The sequence below is a fragment of the Danio rerio genome, chromosome 24 (genome assembly GCF_052040795.2).
Source record: "Danio rerio strain M-AB ecotype USA chromosome 24, GRCz13ab, whole genome shotgun sequence".
In the NCBI taxonomy this organism is placed as follows: Eukaryota; Metazoa; Chordata; class Actinopteri; order Cypriniformes; family Danionidae; genus Danio; species Danio rerio.
This window is the reverse complement of record NC_141044.1, coordinates 29,303,202-29,323,115: the sequence shown is the minus strand read 5'-3', so window position 1 is coordinate 29,323,115 and position 19,914 is coordinate 29,303,202. Positions and strand designations below refer to the sequence as shown.

The 19,914-nt window shown below is 35.1% G+C and overlaps 1 protein-coding gene across 13 annotated transcripts in view; it reads right to left on the bottom strand.

Moving 5' to 3' along the window:
• map3k15 (mitogen-activated protein kinase kinase kinase 15) overlaps positions 1 to 19,914 on the bottom strand; it is a 72,896-nt gene that overhangs the window by 13,180 nt on the left and 39,802 nt on the right. For 4 of the 13 annotated variants that reach the window (XM_087309628.1, XM_087309635.1, XM_087309632.1 and 1 more), the window contains 8 exons: positions 15,547 to 15,724; positions 10,161 to 10,335; positions 9,889 to 10,074; positions 7,537 to 7,642; positions 7,219 to 7,450; positions 5,316 to 5,431; positions 2,435 to 2,547; positions 2,220 to 2,296 (listed from right to left, as the gene is read on the bottom strand). In XM_087309628.1, the coding sequence (XP_087165754.1) occupies positions 2,220 to 2,296; positions 2,435 to 2,547; positions 5,316 to 5,431; positions 7,219 to 7,450; positions 7,537 to 7,642; positions 9,889 to 10,074; positions 10,161 to 10,335; positions 15,547 to 15,724 (1,183 nt within the window). Of the gene's footprint in view, positions 1 to 2,219; positions 2,297 to 2,434; positions 2,548 to 5,315; positions 5,432 to 7,218; positions 7,451 to 7,536; positions 7,643 to 9,888; positions 10,075 to 10,160; positions 10,336 to 15,546; positions 15,743 to 19,914 lie in introns of all 13 variants that reach the window. The other 9 variants (XM_087309629.1, XM_087309637.1, XM_087309633.1 and 6 more) reach the window with 3 other exon arrangements.

Below are 19,914 nucleotides of genomic sequence, written 5' to 3'. Positions count from 1 at the left end.
ATCCAAAAATAAAATCATAATTTTAATAATATTGACCTTAATTTTTTTATTATTTAAATGTAAAAACTGGTTTTATCAACCTATTTCTTTAATACACTCAATGTAAATTGTAGGGTCCAGCCAGTTAGTCCAATGACGATTTCCACTGGTGGATGAAGGTTCACTGCATGTTCGGTCTTTCCAGTGCACAATGTTGAATTACTTTAAACTTGACTCATATCTGACTCCAATTTTAGTGTGAGGTGGTTTAGAATATTAATATATTTATCTTTGTTTTATCTGACTCCAATTACAAAACATTGATAAGATTATTATTTAGTTTCCTTTAACATTATTTTAGATTATGAATGAATATTCTCTTCGGTTCATTATTTTATGTTATTCTCGTTCATTCGGATTCCTATAACATCTTGAGTCTTGTACCGTCTGAGTATACAATCTCTTAAGCACAAGCTTGTCAGTCTTGGTCACTAAACAGTGGCGATTGACCGCTATCCTAAAAAGGCAGAACCCTACTTACTCAGATTAGGATATATTTTTATCAAACAGAGCAATTTAGTCATACAATGATCATTACTATAGAATTAAGCAGACCAGTCATACTTAAACTATTAGTAATTTTGAGTAATCACTATACTATCCAAATAGTAATATAAGTTTAACAGATGAAGGTCTATCCCCTTAGATAACCTTTTACAGTCTAAGTATACATGAATTAATGCCAATGTGTCAGTCGGATCTTTAAAAACATTGTATCACGTGCCACGCTGCTCCGTCTACCGTGTTTTAGTCCGTTACTAACCTGTAGAGGGGCTTGTGGTGCTTTAGACTTAACGTAATCTACTAGAGATAATAACATGAACTCTGTTTGAATAATTCAAAACACAATTTATTAGACAGGTAAATGTGTATTATGCCAATTCATTCAGTCAATTCATAAATGATCAATACAAGACATCATATTCTCAAAGATAAATCCAAGATTAAAAAATGCATACCTGACTTCAAAATATACATAACATGGAGTGTAAGCTCCATGTTACGGGCTGATCTGGCTAAGAAGAATCGCGCAGAACATTGTTCAAACATTCCCTTAAGTAATCCAAGAATCCCCTCAAGGAAAAGGGTGTGTGAATAACAAAAGGCATTTGCATTTAGTGCTGCCTGTAGGAAAGGCACACTCTTAACAGTGGTCAAAAGATACCTGAAGTTATATATTTATTGTTTTGATTATGTCTATTTCTTAGTGAATGAGACCATTGTACCAGTCGCACTGAGGCATTTTAAATGATATCAAACATGATAGAAAAAGTCACTTGGGTTGATTTAGAACATTCAGATTTTGAAATGACCATACTGTATGAGTACAGTGTGTAGAGGTGGTGGTTGAACATGGGATTCAAATGTAAATGGAGCAAAAGAGGGGAACTGGTCTTTTCCAGCATTCCCGCCTGCTGGGTTGTGGAGTCAATTTGTCTTTGTTTTTGGCTCATGTATGAATTGTCAAAGACATCAAAATATTTGTGATATTATATGTGTGACCTTCTCTGGGGCATTCGGGGTGGAAGCAGAGCATCACCCATTCACGTTGTTCGGGGTGGCCCCTGAGAACTATCCTCTCAACACAAGACAAATTAAAATGTTAGTCTTTGGTTCTCTTCTGGCTAGAAGATTGATATTGTTTAAATGGTAAGAGCCTATTCCACCAACACATAATCACTGGATAAGAGAAGTTATATCTCATCTTAAATTGGAGACAAGACAGGACATACTATTAAATGCTCTGTTGAGACTTTTTATAAGCTCTGGCAAGCTTTTTTAACTCTTGTGATGGAAATGAACGCACACAACATGACAATATGAGAAAAAAAGGAACTTGTGTCATATTTTCATGTCATGCTTTTATCTTTTATTTTCTCTATGGACATTTGATTAAATATTGTTCCTAGATCTGGTGTTCTGGAAAAAAGGTGTTCTGTTTTTGTTGTGTGTTTGCCCTGTATAATGTGAAAAAATGTATACTGTATATATAAAAACAGTAGTTCATCACAGGAGGGCTAATCATTTTGCCTTCAACTGTATATAAATAATTTTATTCTATACACATCATTTCATTACATGACCCAATTTCGTGACCTTTCACCTTGAGCCAAGTTCATGGAGCAAACAAGTGTACACATTCAATCCCAGCTTAAAGATCTTCCTGCTGAATCTCTCACCTAAGCCTCAGGCATCGAAGATCTTCTTTAGTAATATCGCAGAGAACGTCGCTGAGTGAATAATCTTCTGCAACAAACTGTCACAGACAAAAAACCACAAGCACTTGGCATGAGGGGTTTGTTCGTTTATAAGTAGAAACGTAAAACAATGAGTCATTTTTCCAGCGTGAGAAAGATAATACACAGATAAGGGGTAGAGGTGTTAAATGTTTCACCTTGTCTATCGTCTCGCTGTCTGCTCCCTGCTCCTTCAGCCAATCCGTCAGCTTCTTGTCAGGCTCGGGTTGTGCAGTAACGTGAAATACTGAGGGTGTAGTGGGCATCTCTGCTTAGGGCAAAAAAGAAGCATGTGGGTTTAAGTGATCTAGACCAGTGCTTTCCAATGGGGTCACTAAAGGTTTATGAGAGGTTACTCTAGTGTGGAAACCAGTTTGCTGATACAATAAACTATTGACAGATATCTTGAGGAAGCCTGAGGTAAACCTGAGGTAATTAATCAACAGTTTACCCTTCACTTGTCACAAACCTAGGTTTCTTTTTTTCTCTGGGTTTCTTTTTTTCTGTTAAACACAAAAGAAGATCCTTAGAAAATGCTGGAAACTGGTAACCATTTACTTCTATAGTAATTGTTTTCCTACTACGGGTGCCAATGGTTCAATGGTTACCGGTTTGTAACATTCTTCAAATGTGTTCGTTTTCATCAGATGATAGACTGGATCACACAAAAACAAAAATTGTAGCTTTTATGGACTTAAATGGACATAAAATGGTTCATTCTTGTAAAAAAATTTAAATTTATTTAAATATGGCAAAAAATTAGCAGTTAACACTTGTAAGACAACAAGATTTTTGTTAAATTAAAATCTGGCCTTCATTGTTACTGTTATTTGAATCTTTACACAGTTTCTGCAATTATTAAATACTTCACTACTAATATTTTAAATTCTTGCCTGCTATGGTTTCTTAAGGTTTAAGGACTTATAAAGAATTTTGAATGGTAAAACAGGGGTTGAGAAAGAATCCAATGAGAAGACTACTCAAGCAAAAAGTTACGATATACTTTTTAAGCCAGCTGAAAACCATCTGGTGAAGTGTTGGTGTAAGTTTATCATCAACAGCATTGATAGTGTAATACTTATATCAGAGCTGCTTAATTGCCTGGAGGAGCCCTGAAAAGCACTTGAAAATTACAGGCAGGTGTGTCTGATATGGGTTGCAACTGAAATCTGCAGGAATGTTGATTTCCAGGAACAGGGCTGAGCACCCCTGACTAATATACTCAGAATATAATCTGTGAAAAGTTATATGGATCCATTTAAATGTTTAACTGTAAAATTACTTGAAAAATATGTTTAATTTGTTATGTGAAGGGCTGCAGCTGTGCATTGTACTGTACATCCATAGAAAACAGCAACCCAGGCTCATTCTAAAAATGTACCACTATATACATTTCTGGAGAGCACCAAATACATCCCAGGAGCTAAGTTTTTTTTGCAGATTTTGTTTTTGGGAATCCACCAAAGGCCGCTGTGTATGCTCTTTAAGATTTTAAATTTCACTCATGAGTACCATTTGCGACTGCTGTTCTCGCGTAAAGGCCGTTGTAGACTGACTTGACTGATTGAAAGACTGACTGACTGTCTAATCAACTGACTCACCCTCCTCCTTCCCTAAACCCAACCAATAGTGTTTTCAAAAGCACCGATTGACCCGCCCACCCAATTCCCTAAACCCAATCAAGTTTTTAAACAATCCAGAAAAACAAAAGCCCTGATTTTTACAACTTTTCAGTTTTCTCCACATTCTCTCCCTGCTATTTACTTTTTTGTTTTATTTTTGGCTTCTGTTTTTGTCTTACATGCTTTCTGGAACCGTTCTTTGACAGACTCGAACCCTGTCATTGTGGTCAACTCCTCTCTGCGTCTCAAATCCACCAAATGTACATGGCGAGCTAACTGGACAAACTGGTAACAGCGGGAAAGCCGTCTATATAAAGGTAATTGGTCAGCTGGTAAGTGTGAAAAAGAAAACGGCGTCATACCACCCTGTAGCATTCGTTTTAAAGATGAAATGCAGCCATAAGTACTTCTGGCTACATAATTCCTAATCTCCAGAAATATATATAGGGCTACATTTTCAGAAAAAGTCTATGTTGGAAAATAGAGTGTTAAAATAAATGTTCATATTTTAAAGACACGTTGAGGGACAATGTGCTACGGTGCAGAGCTTCCAGCCCTTTTACCCACTTTAAATTTTGTCGCAATCACAGTAAACACAGTGATGCTGTAAAAAACATTACAGCAATATCATTAAAAGAATAACAATATACTTTAATAAGGCATGAACATACTAATTAACAGTAATGACTAATTATAATTTATTATAAATGAATTCATTATGAATGTAATATTAGTAATAATTGAAAGACACAAACAGTATCATTCTCTATTTGATCAATCTTAGCTCTATACATACATTTTACATTTCAAGCTCTTTTGTTCTCTGAGTACAAGGTATAGCCTTAAAAAATGTAATATAAAACAAAATAAAAGCATATACTGCATTTCTACATTTTTTTCCCCACACTATTCATCATTAATAATCCTGATAAAAATTAAGTTAATTTTCATGCTATAGTAAGTTGCATAAATATTTCCTTCAATCTTCAAGCATTAAAAGTGACATACTAAAAATTATGACTTCACCTTGCAGCTCCTGTTAAAAGTAAACCCTGCCCTAACTGATTGCCATCTGAAATATTTTGGTAGTGGCAAGTGCTGTTGGGCTTATGCACGGAGCCAAAGCATGCTAAAAATGTATGGTTATAATTGAAGAGTTTTACTCTTTCATTAAATCATGTGCACTGTTTTATAATATTGCCTATAGGGATTAAACACAATGGTGCCTCAGATTTAAATAAAAAAACATGTATTTGCTTTGTCCTTTAAACTGGATGTAAACAACTCCAGAGGACATGTCAGGACAAAATCATTTGACACTTTCTCTGTTGACTGAAACCATTGGCAGACCTGTATGCTGAGCTAATAATAGGTATACAGTTGCATAGTAAGTGAGTGTTATGATTTGTTTGCTAACCTGCAGCAGGCTGCTGTCTGATCCTGATAAGCTCGATGTCATGTACCCGCTGTTGGAGAGTTTGTCTCAGAACCTGCTGATATTCTCTCTCCTTCTGCACCAGCTCCTCCAGAAGCCTACAGGGGGCGACAGAACATGGGAACGATGTCTCTCAAAAGCATTCAAAGAGTAGTACACATGCAATTTAGTTGTCTACCAATCACACAAGACAAGACAGAACATGTCCCTCCCAACATAAAACATTCCAAAACCATATTTTAGTTCTTCCTTTAAATCTTGTTTATCATGAATGTTGAGAAATATGCACCACACGTTATATCGTGATAGCATGCTGTAAAATTTTGCTAAAATGTAAAGAAGTAAAAATCGGCAATAAAACTGTTAAAACTTCTTCTAAACGTGCTAGCAACATGAAAATTCATGATAGCAACATGTTAATTCATTGCCAATAACACAATACACAATAAACATACTATAATTCGGTGAGCTGTGTTTATTCTAGCAGCAAGTAAAATGTTAAAACATCAACAATATGCTAATTAATACTAACAAAATGCTAAAACACATTAGTTAAAATGTGTACATATGTTAAAATGTGCTAGCATAATGCTAATATTAATGTGAAAGTTCTACTAACCATGCTAGCAACAAGGAAATTCATGATAGTAGCATGTTAATTTATTGCCAATAACACGATAAACATACAATAATCCTGTCAGCAGTGTTAGATCATTCTAACAGCATGTAAAATGTTAAAACAGGTCAACAATATGCTAATTCATGCTAACAAAATGCTAAAACACATTAGTTATGTTAAAATGTGCTATCATTATGCTAATATGCATGCTAGACTTCTACTAAACGTGCTAGCATCATGAAAATTCATGATAGCAGCATTTTATTCATTGCCAATGAAACATGCAAGAAACCTGTCAGCAGTGTTAAATCATTCTAGCAGCAAGTAAAAATGTTAAAACATGTGAACAATATGCTAATTTATGCCAATATAATGCTAAAACACATTAGTCATGTTAAAATGTGCTAGCATTACAATAATATCCAAGTTAATCTTCTACTAATTATGCTAGCAAAATGTAAATTCATGACGACAACAACATGTTAGTTCATTGTCAACAACACAATAAACATACAAGAATCCTGTGAGCAGTGTTAGATCATTCTAGCAGCATGTTTAAATGTTAACACAGGTCAACAATATGCTAATTCATGCTAACAAATGCTAAAACACATTATTTATGTTAAAACGTGCAATCATAATGCTAATATGCATGTTAGACTTCTACAAAACACACTAACAACGTGAAAATTTATGACAGTAGCATGTTAATTTATTGCCAATAAAATGATAAACATGCAGGAAACCTGTCAGCAGTGGTAAATCTTTCTAACGCAGCAAGTAAAATGTATAACATGTCAACAATATGCTTATTTATGCTAACAATAAGCTAGAAACTTGTTAGTCATACAGTATTAAAACAGACTAACAACAACAAAGTAAAAACATACACAAATTCATGCCAACATTCTACAGGAAACATGTTAGCAATATGTTAATTCATGCTAGAAAAAATACATATACTTGCTGCTAGATAAAAATATACTTGCTAGCAGCAAGCTAAACATACTAGCCCTGTGATGAAACATGGTACAGGCATTCCAGCACCACACAGATCCATGCTAGCAAGTGTTTAAACATGCGAACAACATGTTACAGTAATCCTGCTAGCAATAGCAACATGTTAAAATCTTCTTTTGTTATTTACTCTGAGTTTAAACTTAAAATGTTCAAAGCTATTTAAAAGATTCAGACTCTTTGTCTCCACCCATAGAACTGTTCTATCTAGTCAAATAGGCCTACATATACATATATTGTGTTATGTACCTGCAAGTTTCCTGTTTGAGTCGTCCCAGCTGTGCTCCTAGGGGGTGCTGTAGCCGCTGCGCATCATGGGATATGACTGAACTAAGTGTGCTGACTCCAGACGTGAGAACTTGATCTTCCTGTGTTGTACGTGCTACTGATCCAAAGTCTGCATCGTCCTCTTCATCTACTTCATCTGCATCTTTATCTGCGCCCTCGCTCTCTGATGCGGGACCGAAATGTGTCTGCAGCTCTAGTAGACACAGAGAGATACAAAAGGAGTCACAATGTCCTTTTATTCACCTGCATGGAGGAAATCTTTGAGTTTCTTTCATATACCTGGAATTAAAATGGTAACAGCTGCCTGCACAGCCCGTCTGATGATGTTATCCATGGCAAACATCCAGTGTGGTTTAATGTGGTGGTTCCTTAACACTTTATTCACCTGAGACACAAACAGAGATGTCTTTTTACCCAATGCAAACACAGGAGGGAGACACTGAAGTTCTGATTACATCTGGTCTTTTTGCACCTGTTTTGCATGTAATAGTATTATTTGGATGTTGATATGTTGTAAACATTTGATTTTGTTAAAAAGAACTGAATGGAAAATAATTTAACTTATTGTTAATAAATATTGTCTTTCTATCTTGTGCTACTTAAAATTCAGAGTTTGTTTTAGTATTTAAATTAAATTTTATTGTTTAATATTAATAATAATAATAAATGACATGAAATAAAAAATAAATAAATTTCATTATGCAAAAATCAAATTTAAACCTTTTTGCGTGAATTATTGAATCGCAACATAATATTTTTCCCAAAATTGAACTTAATCATGTAAAAATCATGCCCTTTTGTCAATATCCTATATTTGAGGGAGTTACATAAGTTTACATATGATTAAAATCTGAGTAAAAGTATTTCCAATGACTTACGGTGCTTTCACATCTGTGGTTCGGACCAAACCAGTTGAAAAGAATCAAAATGAAGACATGTGACAAAATCCACATCACTTATTGGCCAGATGTAATTGAACGTATTTCCTAAACTGCTTTTCGGTTGGTCAGAATTACGTGGAGGGAAATGCCAATGGAACTCTCGCAAGTCAACAAACCGGCTAACACAAAATGTTGCCTTTTACTATGGAGCTACGACTGCGCTGGCTGATTGTATCCCTGGTCATAGTATACTATATAGTTTGTACACATCCTATTGTTTTACACGAACTATACATTGCGAAAATGAAGCGTGGCTGAAAAACAATGTTTTAATGCATTGCAAACAACAAAGGAGCGTTGCAAGTCACTTCAGGAGGAGGCGTGAATTAATTCAGCTAAACTGCGACATGATCATCTTCTGAAAACGATTATCAACAATTCATCAGTAATGTTTTTTCCATCTCTTTCTTTTTCTCTCTCTCACTCACTCTCTCTCACTCTCTCTGTTAAAAAGTGTTGGTAACGTGATGTTAACAAATATTTTTTTCTCCACATTCCATAATGCAAGCCCATCAGACAACAGCAGCTGAATTAGTCCAAAAAGGCACAGTACTTTTTGCGGTTGGGTCTGTTTTAGTTTGGATCGTGTTCTCCCCACAAATGAACCGCTCCAGGGTTCTTTGGAAAGTGTATCGAGACCAACTCTTCAAGGAGGACTGTACAATTTTTTGGTCCACTTTTGGTGTGTGATTGCTACATTCACACCTGCCCGAACGAACCGCATAAAGAGGGAAAACGAACTAGTGTGATTTAATCAAACTAAATAAGGCAGGTGTGAAAACACACTCATTTACTTATTTTTATTTATCCGGTTTTGTGAGAACAAAATTATCTAACACTTATTCCTGTGTTACTAATAGCCACCCCTCTGCTATTTTGGATTTCTCAATATTTCAAAATAACAAAGGGAAATACAGACAATTATTAAATGAAATTACAGTTTAGTAAATTGTTTAGGAGTTCTGCACTTTGGTTGGGTTATGGTCCTATATTTTAAATGGTTTAAAATGGCTTCCAAATACCTGTCCAACATTCATGAAAGGTTAAAATAAGTCATTTTTGGGATCTAACCAAATGCGCCCAGAAGATTCAGTTTCAGCCCATAATTAAAATTTTCAGCATAGCTAATTCTAATTTCTAAAAAGCCACTTATTTTACCAAGATTTTAAATGATTGCGAATTGTGTCTGACATATGTTTTTTAGAGAAACCCTCCACTATTTGTTTGGAAAAAGACTTATTTTACAACTTTTGTAGAGTTAATAATTTAGCCAATCTTCAGGTCTGGCGGGAACTCTTTTAGCTTAGCTAAGCATAGAACACTGAATCAGATTAGAGCACTAGCTTCTTGCTCAAAAATGACCAAAGAGTTCCAATAATTATTCTTTCGTAGTTACATCGTGGACTGGCAGAAAATAGAAAGTTACTAATTTTAAGGCATTATCAAGGAACTTTCATCGAAGTTCTAGAGATGCTAACGCTCTAATCCGATTCAATGATATATGCTAAGCTAAGCTAAAATTGCTACCGCTCGACCTGAAGATTGGAAGAATAGTTTAAAAAATTGTAGAAAAATAAAATAAAATACCTCTAAAGGACTTGCAAATTGAGCCTATTTTGAACAAAATAAATGAGTGCATCAACAAGATTTTAAAGTGTAGCATGTACATTTCTATTTACACTCCACGTACAGAGTCCTGAAAGCCGAACAGAACGAGTTGAATCTGGTTGATCGATGTGCTATCAAAGTCCAGGTCCAGTTTGAGTTTTGAGATGGTGGTGGCCATAACACGACGTTCAGGGCAGCGTATGAAGTCTCTCAAGATGCAGATGATTTGTTTAATGTGATCCACAGACAACTTCAGCTCCTCTTGACCCTACAAGACAAAGACACATCTATCACTGTAGGATTCACACACATTCACAAACACACAAAACTAGACAAGTGCACAATTATACACACCTGGATGTGGTTCTCCATGAGGTTGGAGGTTACTTTATCCTGGTCTTCATTGAGGACCTTGTAGAGAATGGCCCGTCTTTCACTGTCTTTCTTGAGCAGGAAGAGACCAGAGTCGCTGTTCTCAGAGGAGGCTGGAGAGCTACGGTCTTCTGCTGTCGGACTCTCATCTGGAACACTGAAGCACACACATTATTGATAATGATTTTCATATTGAGAACACCTCAGTTGAAATTGTACTATTTTGCTTTGCCCAGTGCACAACTTTTCAAAAGCTTGGACTTGACAAGATTTATGTTATTCAAGTAAGTCTCCTATAGTAACAAAGGCTACATTTATTTGATTAATACAGTAGTATTATTGCCACATAATCCTACGGTTGATATTGGGGTGTAGGGGGGCGCAATGTTTGTCTTGAGTAACACCGTTGAGTACCAGGGAAGTGGGGGTGACACGGTGATATTTGTGGTGTTAGTAACTGTACTATGTACCCGGGGGTGTTACAGACTGTACCAAAAAGCTATAAACTGGGTTGGGTGGGGATGTATACAGAGTTTGCTGGGAGAAATAACTAAAAGGGTGGCAGGTGTTGGGTTTAAAATACAGGAGACTCTCAGGAAAAACAGGAGTGTTGGCATGCATAGGTATGCATATTACTACCATTAACGGTTTACTTTCAAAAACATATTCTGAAATTTAATTTATTCCCGTGATACAAAGCTGAATTTCCATCATCATTACTGCAGTCTTCAATGACACATGATGCTTCAGCAATCATTATTTAAAATAGCTTTAAAATAATACATGTCTTTACTGATTAATTTAATGCATTCTTTATAACAAATGTCTTTTCCTTTTCATGATCCAATTTTTTTGTTAGCGATTTGTAAATATTAACGCTTTAAAATACAATTTACCTTTTCGTAAATGTTTGCATTTACCAGAGATGCCCAAACTAGGGCCCGTGGTAAAAATTTTTTGTCCCGCCATCCCATGTGAGAGGAGATGAAGAATGATGGGGATGGTTTAAAGATTGTCATTTTGGCATCCCTGGCATTGACAATGAAATGTTTGATGATACTGTAAAAGTTGCAGTATAATTTTATTAAGCAATATATAATTTATATATAAATAATTATATAATTATATAATTAATATATAATTTACCCAATATATTAAGTAAAAGAAGAAATATTATTTAAAGTTTTCTTTGTGGATTTTTTTTTAAAAACTAATGAAAACTGAGTTTAATTAAAATACACACACACACACACACACACACACACACACACACACACACACACACACACACACACACACACACACACACACACACACACACACACACGTGTTATTGTGTTTTTCCCCATTCATTTAATTAATCTAAGACCTCAATGTTAACTATAGCAGCCAAAGTATAAATAAATCTGAAGTGGTGATTAAAGCATGATTTCATTTGAGCAAAGAGGAAGCGTGGTTAATATGTAACGGTGCCGAAACCGAGGTGAAGAAGTCATCAGTAAAGTGTTCATGGGATTATTTTATGAGCGGCCAGAGAGTACCTGCTGTAAAAGGCATTATCTCATTACACACACAGTACATCCACCTGCCCAGCACACCTGTCTCCTCATTCCTCCGTGTTAATTAAACACCGTTTCCAAGCAGTCGAGGGGGCTGTCAAGGCAAGCTTCAGCGCATTCATCCCCAGGATGGTTGATTTACTGTGAGGCTGAGAGGCGAAGTGGCTGCTGCGACTCCAGCTCCATAAACACAGTCTCATCATTAACATTCCAGATGCTAACCATCAGCATAACCGCATACATATACACACTGTTATCGCTGTGTTAAACCTGTCCGGACTGGATTGATGATGGTTTCCATCATTTCCCAAAATATCAACAGAAAAAAAGAAACGCATACAGTTTTGGAAAGTTTGAAGATGAGGGGATTTTTGGTGGAACTGTCCCTTTAACACATTCACAACACTCTGACAACACTCTGATTAACAATCTACCTTGTAGACAGAGATTTTAATTAGCCTAAAGACTTGTAGATATATTAATCTAATAGCATAGGATTTTTTGCGGCTTTTTGCGAAAGGATAAACACAAACAGCATCGCTGAAATCTCTGACAGCAAAAAAAGTTTTCACTTTACATTAAAGGGCTCCGATGATGAAAATCCTCTTTTATAAACTGTTTGGACAGAACTGTGTGTAGGTATAGTGCGTCCACAGTCATGTTGGAGTTTTATAAACCCAATGAGTCTCTTTGTTATAAATTCCTGACGTTAAAATAGGATTTTATTAAACTTTGAGGCTCACAGCAACGTAACGTAACAGTGCGGTTTTCCCCGCCCACCGAATTGATTGACTGGTGCCATGTTGCTATAATAAAATGCATACATATATCCACAGAACTTTTTTTTTTTTTTGCAAATGAACTGGGATTAAAATATGTCTTTCATCTCTCCGTGATTTTTATACGTTTTATAAGTTAAAACATTTTTAAAACAGAGCATGTTTGTATTAAAGAAAGAAAAATTGAAATCTAATTTCCAAATTACTACAATCACCATGGCCGCATAGTGTCTTTAAATGCACATACTGTAAATAATGTATATGTGTGCGTGCATTAGTGACGGGAGGTTCGGATTATTTAACTGACTCTGACCTTTGAGTCTCGTTCATCAAAATGAATAAATCTTTTTGAGTCATTTCATTCATTTTATTCAATTTGACAAAATAACATTAAAATGTTACGATATCCTTTAAAACACATCTATAACTTGCCCAAACGTTGATTACACTACTAACAATTGTACGATTAGTTTACCTATTGAGTCTTTGGGTTTATGTAAAGAGATGACTCAAAACCAAAGACTCAAGAAATTAATGGATCAATTCTTTTTCTGGCTCTGACTGCATATGATTGGCTCCTGTGTTTCACGTAATGAATGAAAGACTCAAACCAAGAACTCGAGAGATGAACGGATAAAATCTTTTTCCGGCTCTAAATGCATATGATTGGCTTCTGTCTTTCTCTCGATGAATGAACGACTCAAACACGATATAGGACTCGAAAAATTTACCAATCTTCTACCCCACCTGCACAAATGTGCACACGCCCAAATTAACAAATCACTTCCTAAGGGGACTCATCGTTCTTGAGTCACATAAAAGATTTGTTCAAAATGAATGAATTGTTCAAGAATGACCTATCACTAGTGTGTGTGTGTGTGTGTGTGTGTGTAATGCAAACGGCATTTGTCCGTGACTCATTTCAGAAATGAGCTATGAGCTATGTTTGAGCTATGAGCTATATTTCAGCTTCATCCGAGTCTGTCTCTGTCACTGACGGCTGTTTATGTGGTATAATGCAGGAGAAGCAGACACGCATGTGGTAACGGTGGGCGGGGAGAAGCAATTCATCAGAATTTAAAGCCACAGGCTACAAAAACAGCTACACTGTAGTCAAACACCAAAATGGGCAGATTCTGGAGGCTATAATAAAAAATCTGATGGGTCTTTGAGCTGAAATTTTACAGACACATTGTGAAGACACCAAAGGCTTATCTTACCTTTTGTAAAAAGGGTAAAATAGGCACCCTAAAATGTCCTTGACTGATATGTACTTTATCAAAATATAATAACAATATACTTACTGGATGCATAACGTATAGCAGAACACTTCTGGTGTTTTTGTGGTGGGAAAGAGGTAGGGTTAGGGACAGGTTTGGCGGTATGGATAGGTTTAAGGGTGGGATTAGGTGTAAGGAAAGGTAAACAGTGCAATTACAGAAATTAATTACAGATGTAAATTCATGCAGGTTTTTAATAAGTCATAAGTACAATGTGAAAACATGTATTTACACAAGAAGTGCATTGTTATGAATTATTAATTTCAGAGTAAGTGCATGCTAGATAAAACCACTTAATAAAAGTGGGAATAAAAAAATGCTTTAAAAAAGATTTGTGTATGTTTTTGCCATTATCTGTTTGCAAGTATAGCATGACTATTAATTACCTTAAATGAACGCCCAAAGCTGTATATGTTGCCATAAGGAAGTTAAACAATAAGTTCATACCTAAAATTCTGGAGGGAATGTCAGGGTGTGCCATCAATTAGTCTGTGTGTGTAAAATGAGAATGTGTATAAAAGCAACTCATGTGAACACCACCGCACAAATTGTTTTTTGGTTTCGCACATCAGCTATGAATAATCACAGCCCAGGCTAAGCTTACATTTTTATTATAGACCATTTTGAGGGATGTGAACAATAACAATGGTCCTAACGTTTTTCCTGTTTTACACTTTTAATTTCTAGAGCTTCCAAGAGTCGAAAAAAGAGCCACAAATTGATCAATAATGTTATGATCACTGTTTTAACTTTGAGCAATGATTGAATTGCTTCCTCCCGTTGGCAGAGCGAGAGGGGAGCCTGAGCTCGGTGGATCTCAGAACTCCCCGGCTGCGGTAGCAAAGGGAACACATGAGAAAAGGGGCTAGACAAGTGCTTGATTGTTATGTATGTTGTATATATTTGGATGGTGGGAGGGAACCGGAGAACCCAGGGAAAATCCACGCGGACATGGGGAGAATATACAAACTTCTCACAGAAACACCTACCGGCCTGGCAGGACCAGGGCCAGCAGTGTTCTTGCTGTGGGGCTCACAGTGCTAACCACTGGGCCGCCATGCTGCCCGATCAGTGGTAAAGGAGGAGAATAGGGGAGGAAGGGGGGTTTCTTCCAAACGAAGATAAAATGGACTGAAAACTGTGGTTTTTTATAGTAGCTTACGGCTCATATTATTGGAGGACAGTGATTAGCTAATACGAGACGGCCATGATAAATCATAAGCACGTGGTCCTCTCGAAATTAGTTTATGAATAAACTTCATGTAGTATTAGTAATAAGTAGTACCATACATTGCTCCAGGTACATTTTGTTGCAGGTTTCAGATGACTAAACCACTAGTGGGCGCTGTCTACATTTCTACAAATCTGAATTGCATTACTTAGGATGTGTTTTGTTGTACATTAATTATAAAAGCCCTAATGAAGATAAATAGGCGAGATAAATATAGATAGATAAATATAAACATTTTCGATTAGAAATCAGATACCTTTAAGTTGTTTTGTGGTATTTATTTTGGTGTTGATCAAAGAATTACATGAAAGCAATCCTTGATTTGGTGATTATATGTCAATGTAAATAGAATTAGTGTGAAAAGGATGAAAGCTTCATGCTGCCCCATAGTGTTTATTTTACAAAGAAACTGCAGTCAAACTTGTGTTCAAGTATGATTATCTGGTTTCACCATTGAAGGTGGAAACATGTATTTCTGTTGAATAATTAAAATCAGTGCAGTACTACTTGCGATCTGACCTGAGAAAGGTTGAGCTGGGTGGTTTAATGAGGTTTTCGGAGCTTGAACGCTTCTTCTTCTCGAAAAACACATCTTGTTTGGAGTCGCAGTCTGGAGAGACGGAGCCCGGCTCACTGCTGCTGCTGCCTGTGGCTTCTGTCTGCAGCTGGACGGGTAGAGAAACACTGCGGATGTAGTCTAAAACACAGAGACACACTGCATTAAATCAAATACACACATTCAGACAGAACAGCTTACTAGCAGTTCTCACTTATGTTCTAATCTTTAATAATCTAAAATAATACTGAAGGAAAAATAATAAGGGGATCATAATTAATAAATCTATACAGTCAAGCCTGAAATTATTCACCCCCCAGGCAAATTCTGACTTATAGTTTTTGTTCAAATGTAAATAAAAGCTTTTTGAGACATTCTTTTCCCCCCCAGAATGGTTCCTTGTAAATCATCTTATTTTCCCAAAAAAGTAGAATAAAAGTAATTTTAATTCAGAATTTGCCAGGGGTATGAATAATTTCAGGCTTGACTGTATTGATTATTATTATTTAGGCTTGACTCTAAGTAAGATCTCAAGTAAAGGGTTGTATTTTTATTAAATTAGTTTTACTCAGGTGCTATCCACTGAACATGTAATAAATTTTTATTAGTAATAAAAAAATATTCATATATCACATAGGCCAATAATATGCTCCAGGGATGATATGGGTATGAACTCAAACCATTTTACTCACTTTAATGACAAATTTTCTTAATGTCTGACATATACTGAATATTGACGAGACTAACTTGGATTATTAAAAATATTGAATTAAAGTAATTAAGAGCTCCCAAATTTCTGACATTAAAAGTATAATGTACACTGATTAAACAATGAAAAATATATTAGGAATAAAATAAAACATAAAAATTAAATTAAATTAAATTAAATTAAATTAAATTAAATTAAATTAAATTAAATTAAATTAAATTAAATTAAATTAAATTAAATTTAATTTAATTTAATTTAACTTAGGTGTCCATCACAGTAGGGTAAAGACTGAATTGTTATTAATTTAACTACAAAACATAATCATAGTAAAAATTATGAAAAGTACTCACCGCAGTTAAAGCATTAGTTAAAATAATAAATTAATTAATAATAAATTAAAATAATAAATTAATGGAACTTAATTGTAAAGCATTAGCCACAATGCCACAAAAAAAAGCTCGAAGCGAAATAATAATAAACCACAGAAAAACAGAAATCAAACGAAAAATCAAGAGAATGAGGAAAATACTCACAGTAGGACACAAACCCAGGGCACAAGAACACAAACACAAACAACCACCAGAAACTGTCAAAACATCACTGATCACAAGATAAGAGTCCTCAGGACACACAGACGGGAAACACAAACCTTGCCACACTGTTATACAGAATCCAAGCCAAAACAGCCGATCGCAGGCGTGTAGAGAAAAGGAAATATTAAGTTGTTAATATCATTGCATGCATGTTTCAGATGTAAAGTCTGTATTAAAATATACCTGCTCATAAAAGAAACATTTCACTTATCTGCATCTTTCACGTGAATTACATTTTAAACAAAGCATTGGAGTAAAGTGAAACTTAATTCAATATAAATGTTAATGATAAATTACTGTTTAAAACTTGTGGGGCTTGTAAGACTTAAAAAAAGAAAAAAAAAAGAAATTAATAAGTAATTACAAAATATTTCTATTTAAAATAAATGCTTTCTATTGTACAAAAAGCCATGTAAAAAGTACAGAGGTTTTCACAAAAAGATTAAGCAGCACAACTTTTTTCCCCATTCAAATAACAATAAAAAATATTTCTTGCAATATTAAAATGCATATTAATTAAGCAAATTAAAATGATTTCTGTATAAAGCAATAATTTATTAATTCAGCTTTGCGTTAAAAAATTATTACATTTCATAATACATATTTATTAAAATATAACACAGGCAAAATGTAAATTGTTTTTCAAATATTTCCAAAGGGCTGTTTATGTAAAGAAGATTTTTCAACACATTTTAAAACATAATTAATAACTCATTATTGGGACCAGACAGAATCTGCAGACATTTTATTTGCTATTACTGCAAAAAAAATATTCTACAAAATCTCTGGATTTATGCAGAATTATTTTACTAAAAACTTAACATATGAAATAAAAAATAATGCTGTTTTAACTATTATTTAATGTTTACAATGTAAATTCGATTAGATCCATTTATCTGGTAAACGAAGTCTATTGTGTAATGTTTCTACTAAAAGACAGAATATATGACTTTACAAAAAGCATTGTAAATAAACCAAATAAACACTTTCATATTAGTCAATAATATTACTGAAATTAATACAAAAAAATTATTATTATAAATGTACACACATTTACATAAGTAAATAAATAGACTCAATGATGGGCCAAAAATCTGCGAAAATCTGCAGGAAAAGTGGGCCTACTCATTTCTAATAACTCATTTATTTAGTCTCTGCTACAAGATGTTAGATTTCAGGTTATTGTGCAATTAAAAGGTTTTACCTGGCCTGTTACGTTAATTAGGCAAGTCATTGAACAACAGTGTAAAATTTAATAACAACAGTATATAATATAATATAACATAACATAACATAACATAACTTGACATGACATGACATGACATGACATGACATGACATGACATTATATTATATTATATTATAATATATTATATTATATTATATTATATTATATTATATTATATTATATTATATTATATTATATAATATAATATAAAATAATATAATAAATACAAAAATAACGTGTATTTATATAGCTCATTTATCATATATGGCCATACACCCAAAGCGATTCACAATCATGAGGGGGGTCTCTCCACACCGCCACCAGTGTGCAGCATCCACTTGGACGATGCGACGGCAGCCACAGGATAATGGCGCCAGCACGCTCACCACACACCAACTATTGGTGGAATGAAGAGACAGTGATAGAGCCAATTCAGTGGACGGGGATGATTGGGAGGATGTGATCGGTAAGGGCCGGTAGACGGAATTTGTCCTGGACAACGGGGGTTACAACTAGGGCTGGACAATAATCGGAAAAGTTATCAAAATCGACATTCAGAACCTATAATCTAACAAATTTTTTCCAGGTCAACATTTAATTTTGTTTCCAAAAGTGCAAGTTTTGTTATTTTCACTTTTTATAAGAAAAAAGGTGACTGTTGGTTTTAGGCAATTCGTGTTTTCTGTAGTTCAACGTTGATGTTCAATAAATAATTATAAATTATAGATAGTGTGCGTTTCCTTCAATTCTTTTAAAATCAAATAATGCACCTTTCATTTAACGATCTCTCACAAGTAAAAATCAGAGAACTATGAGGGCAAAAAATAAATAAATAAATAAATAAAATAATTATTCATCAATCGTGATTGATTTAAAATGTTAATCAATTAATCGTGATTTAGATTTTAGGTCAGATCGCCCAGCCCTAATTAAAACCCTATTCTTTACGCTCACTGACAGTATGGTGTCCCCTTTACTATACTGGGGCATTATGACCCAGCTCGCCTCACTAACACCCCTTCCAACAACAATGTGGTCTCCCATCCAGGTACTGACTCAACCCTGCTTAGTTCAGGGTCTTGGGCTGCAGGGTGATATGGCTGTGGAGGCAGTAGTTTGTTCTGTAGCCAATAAAAAAAAAAGTCTAAAGTGGGACTAATAATATTGACCTCAAAATGATTTAAGATACCCTAAAGAAATGAAGACTTTTTTTCAGAAGACAAATATAATAGGAAACACTCAAAATGTCTTGCTCTGTTTATCATCAGTCAGGAAATATTTGAATAGTAATTCAAATGTCCCAGGAGAGCTAACTTCTTCTTTTAAATAAATAAAAGTGTACTACTGTACACGGTTTTATAATTAGAGTATCATCCCATCGGCTTGTCAACACGCTCACATTAATCTGCTCACTACTTATTGAAACAAGACAATATATTTGCTTAGCAGTTGACAGCTTTCAAGCATTCGTCACTCACTACTGTTATTATCTTCTGGCAAGTGTCAAAGTGAAACCCGGAATGTTTTCTGAGAAAGCCCAGCGTATGTTTGTGTGTGAAACACCACACCCTGAGAATGTGCTTCATGGACAGCATGTGCACACACTTTTCTAGTGTAAGCTCAATCTGGCCAGCAAGCATCCGTCCGGCTGAGGGCAGTTCAGGCCTGTTTCAGTCTCCCAGACAGAGGAGAGATGCAGGAATGCTGCACTGTGGGGGGAATTCGACAGCTCTGTGTGTTTGCCAGCAAAACGGTCTCTCTCACGACACCCAAAATGCCTTGCACACCATAGATATGACCAG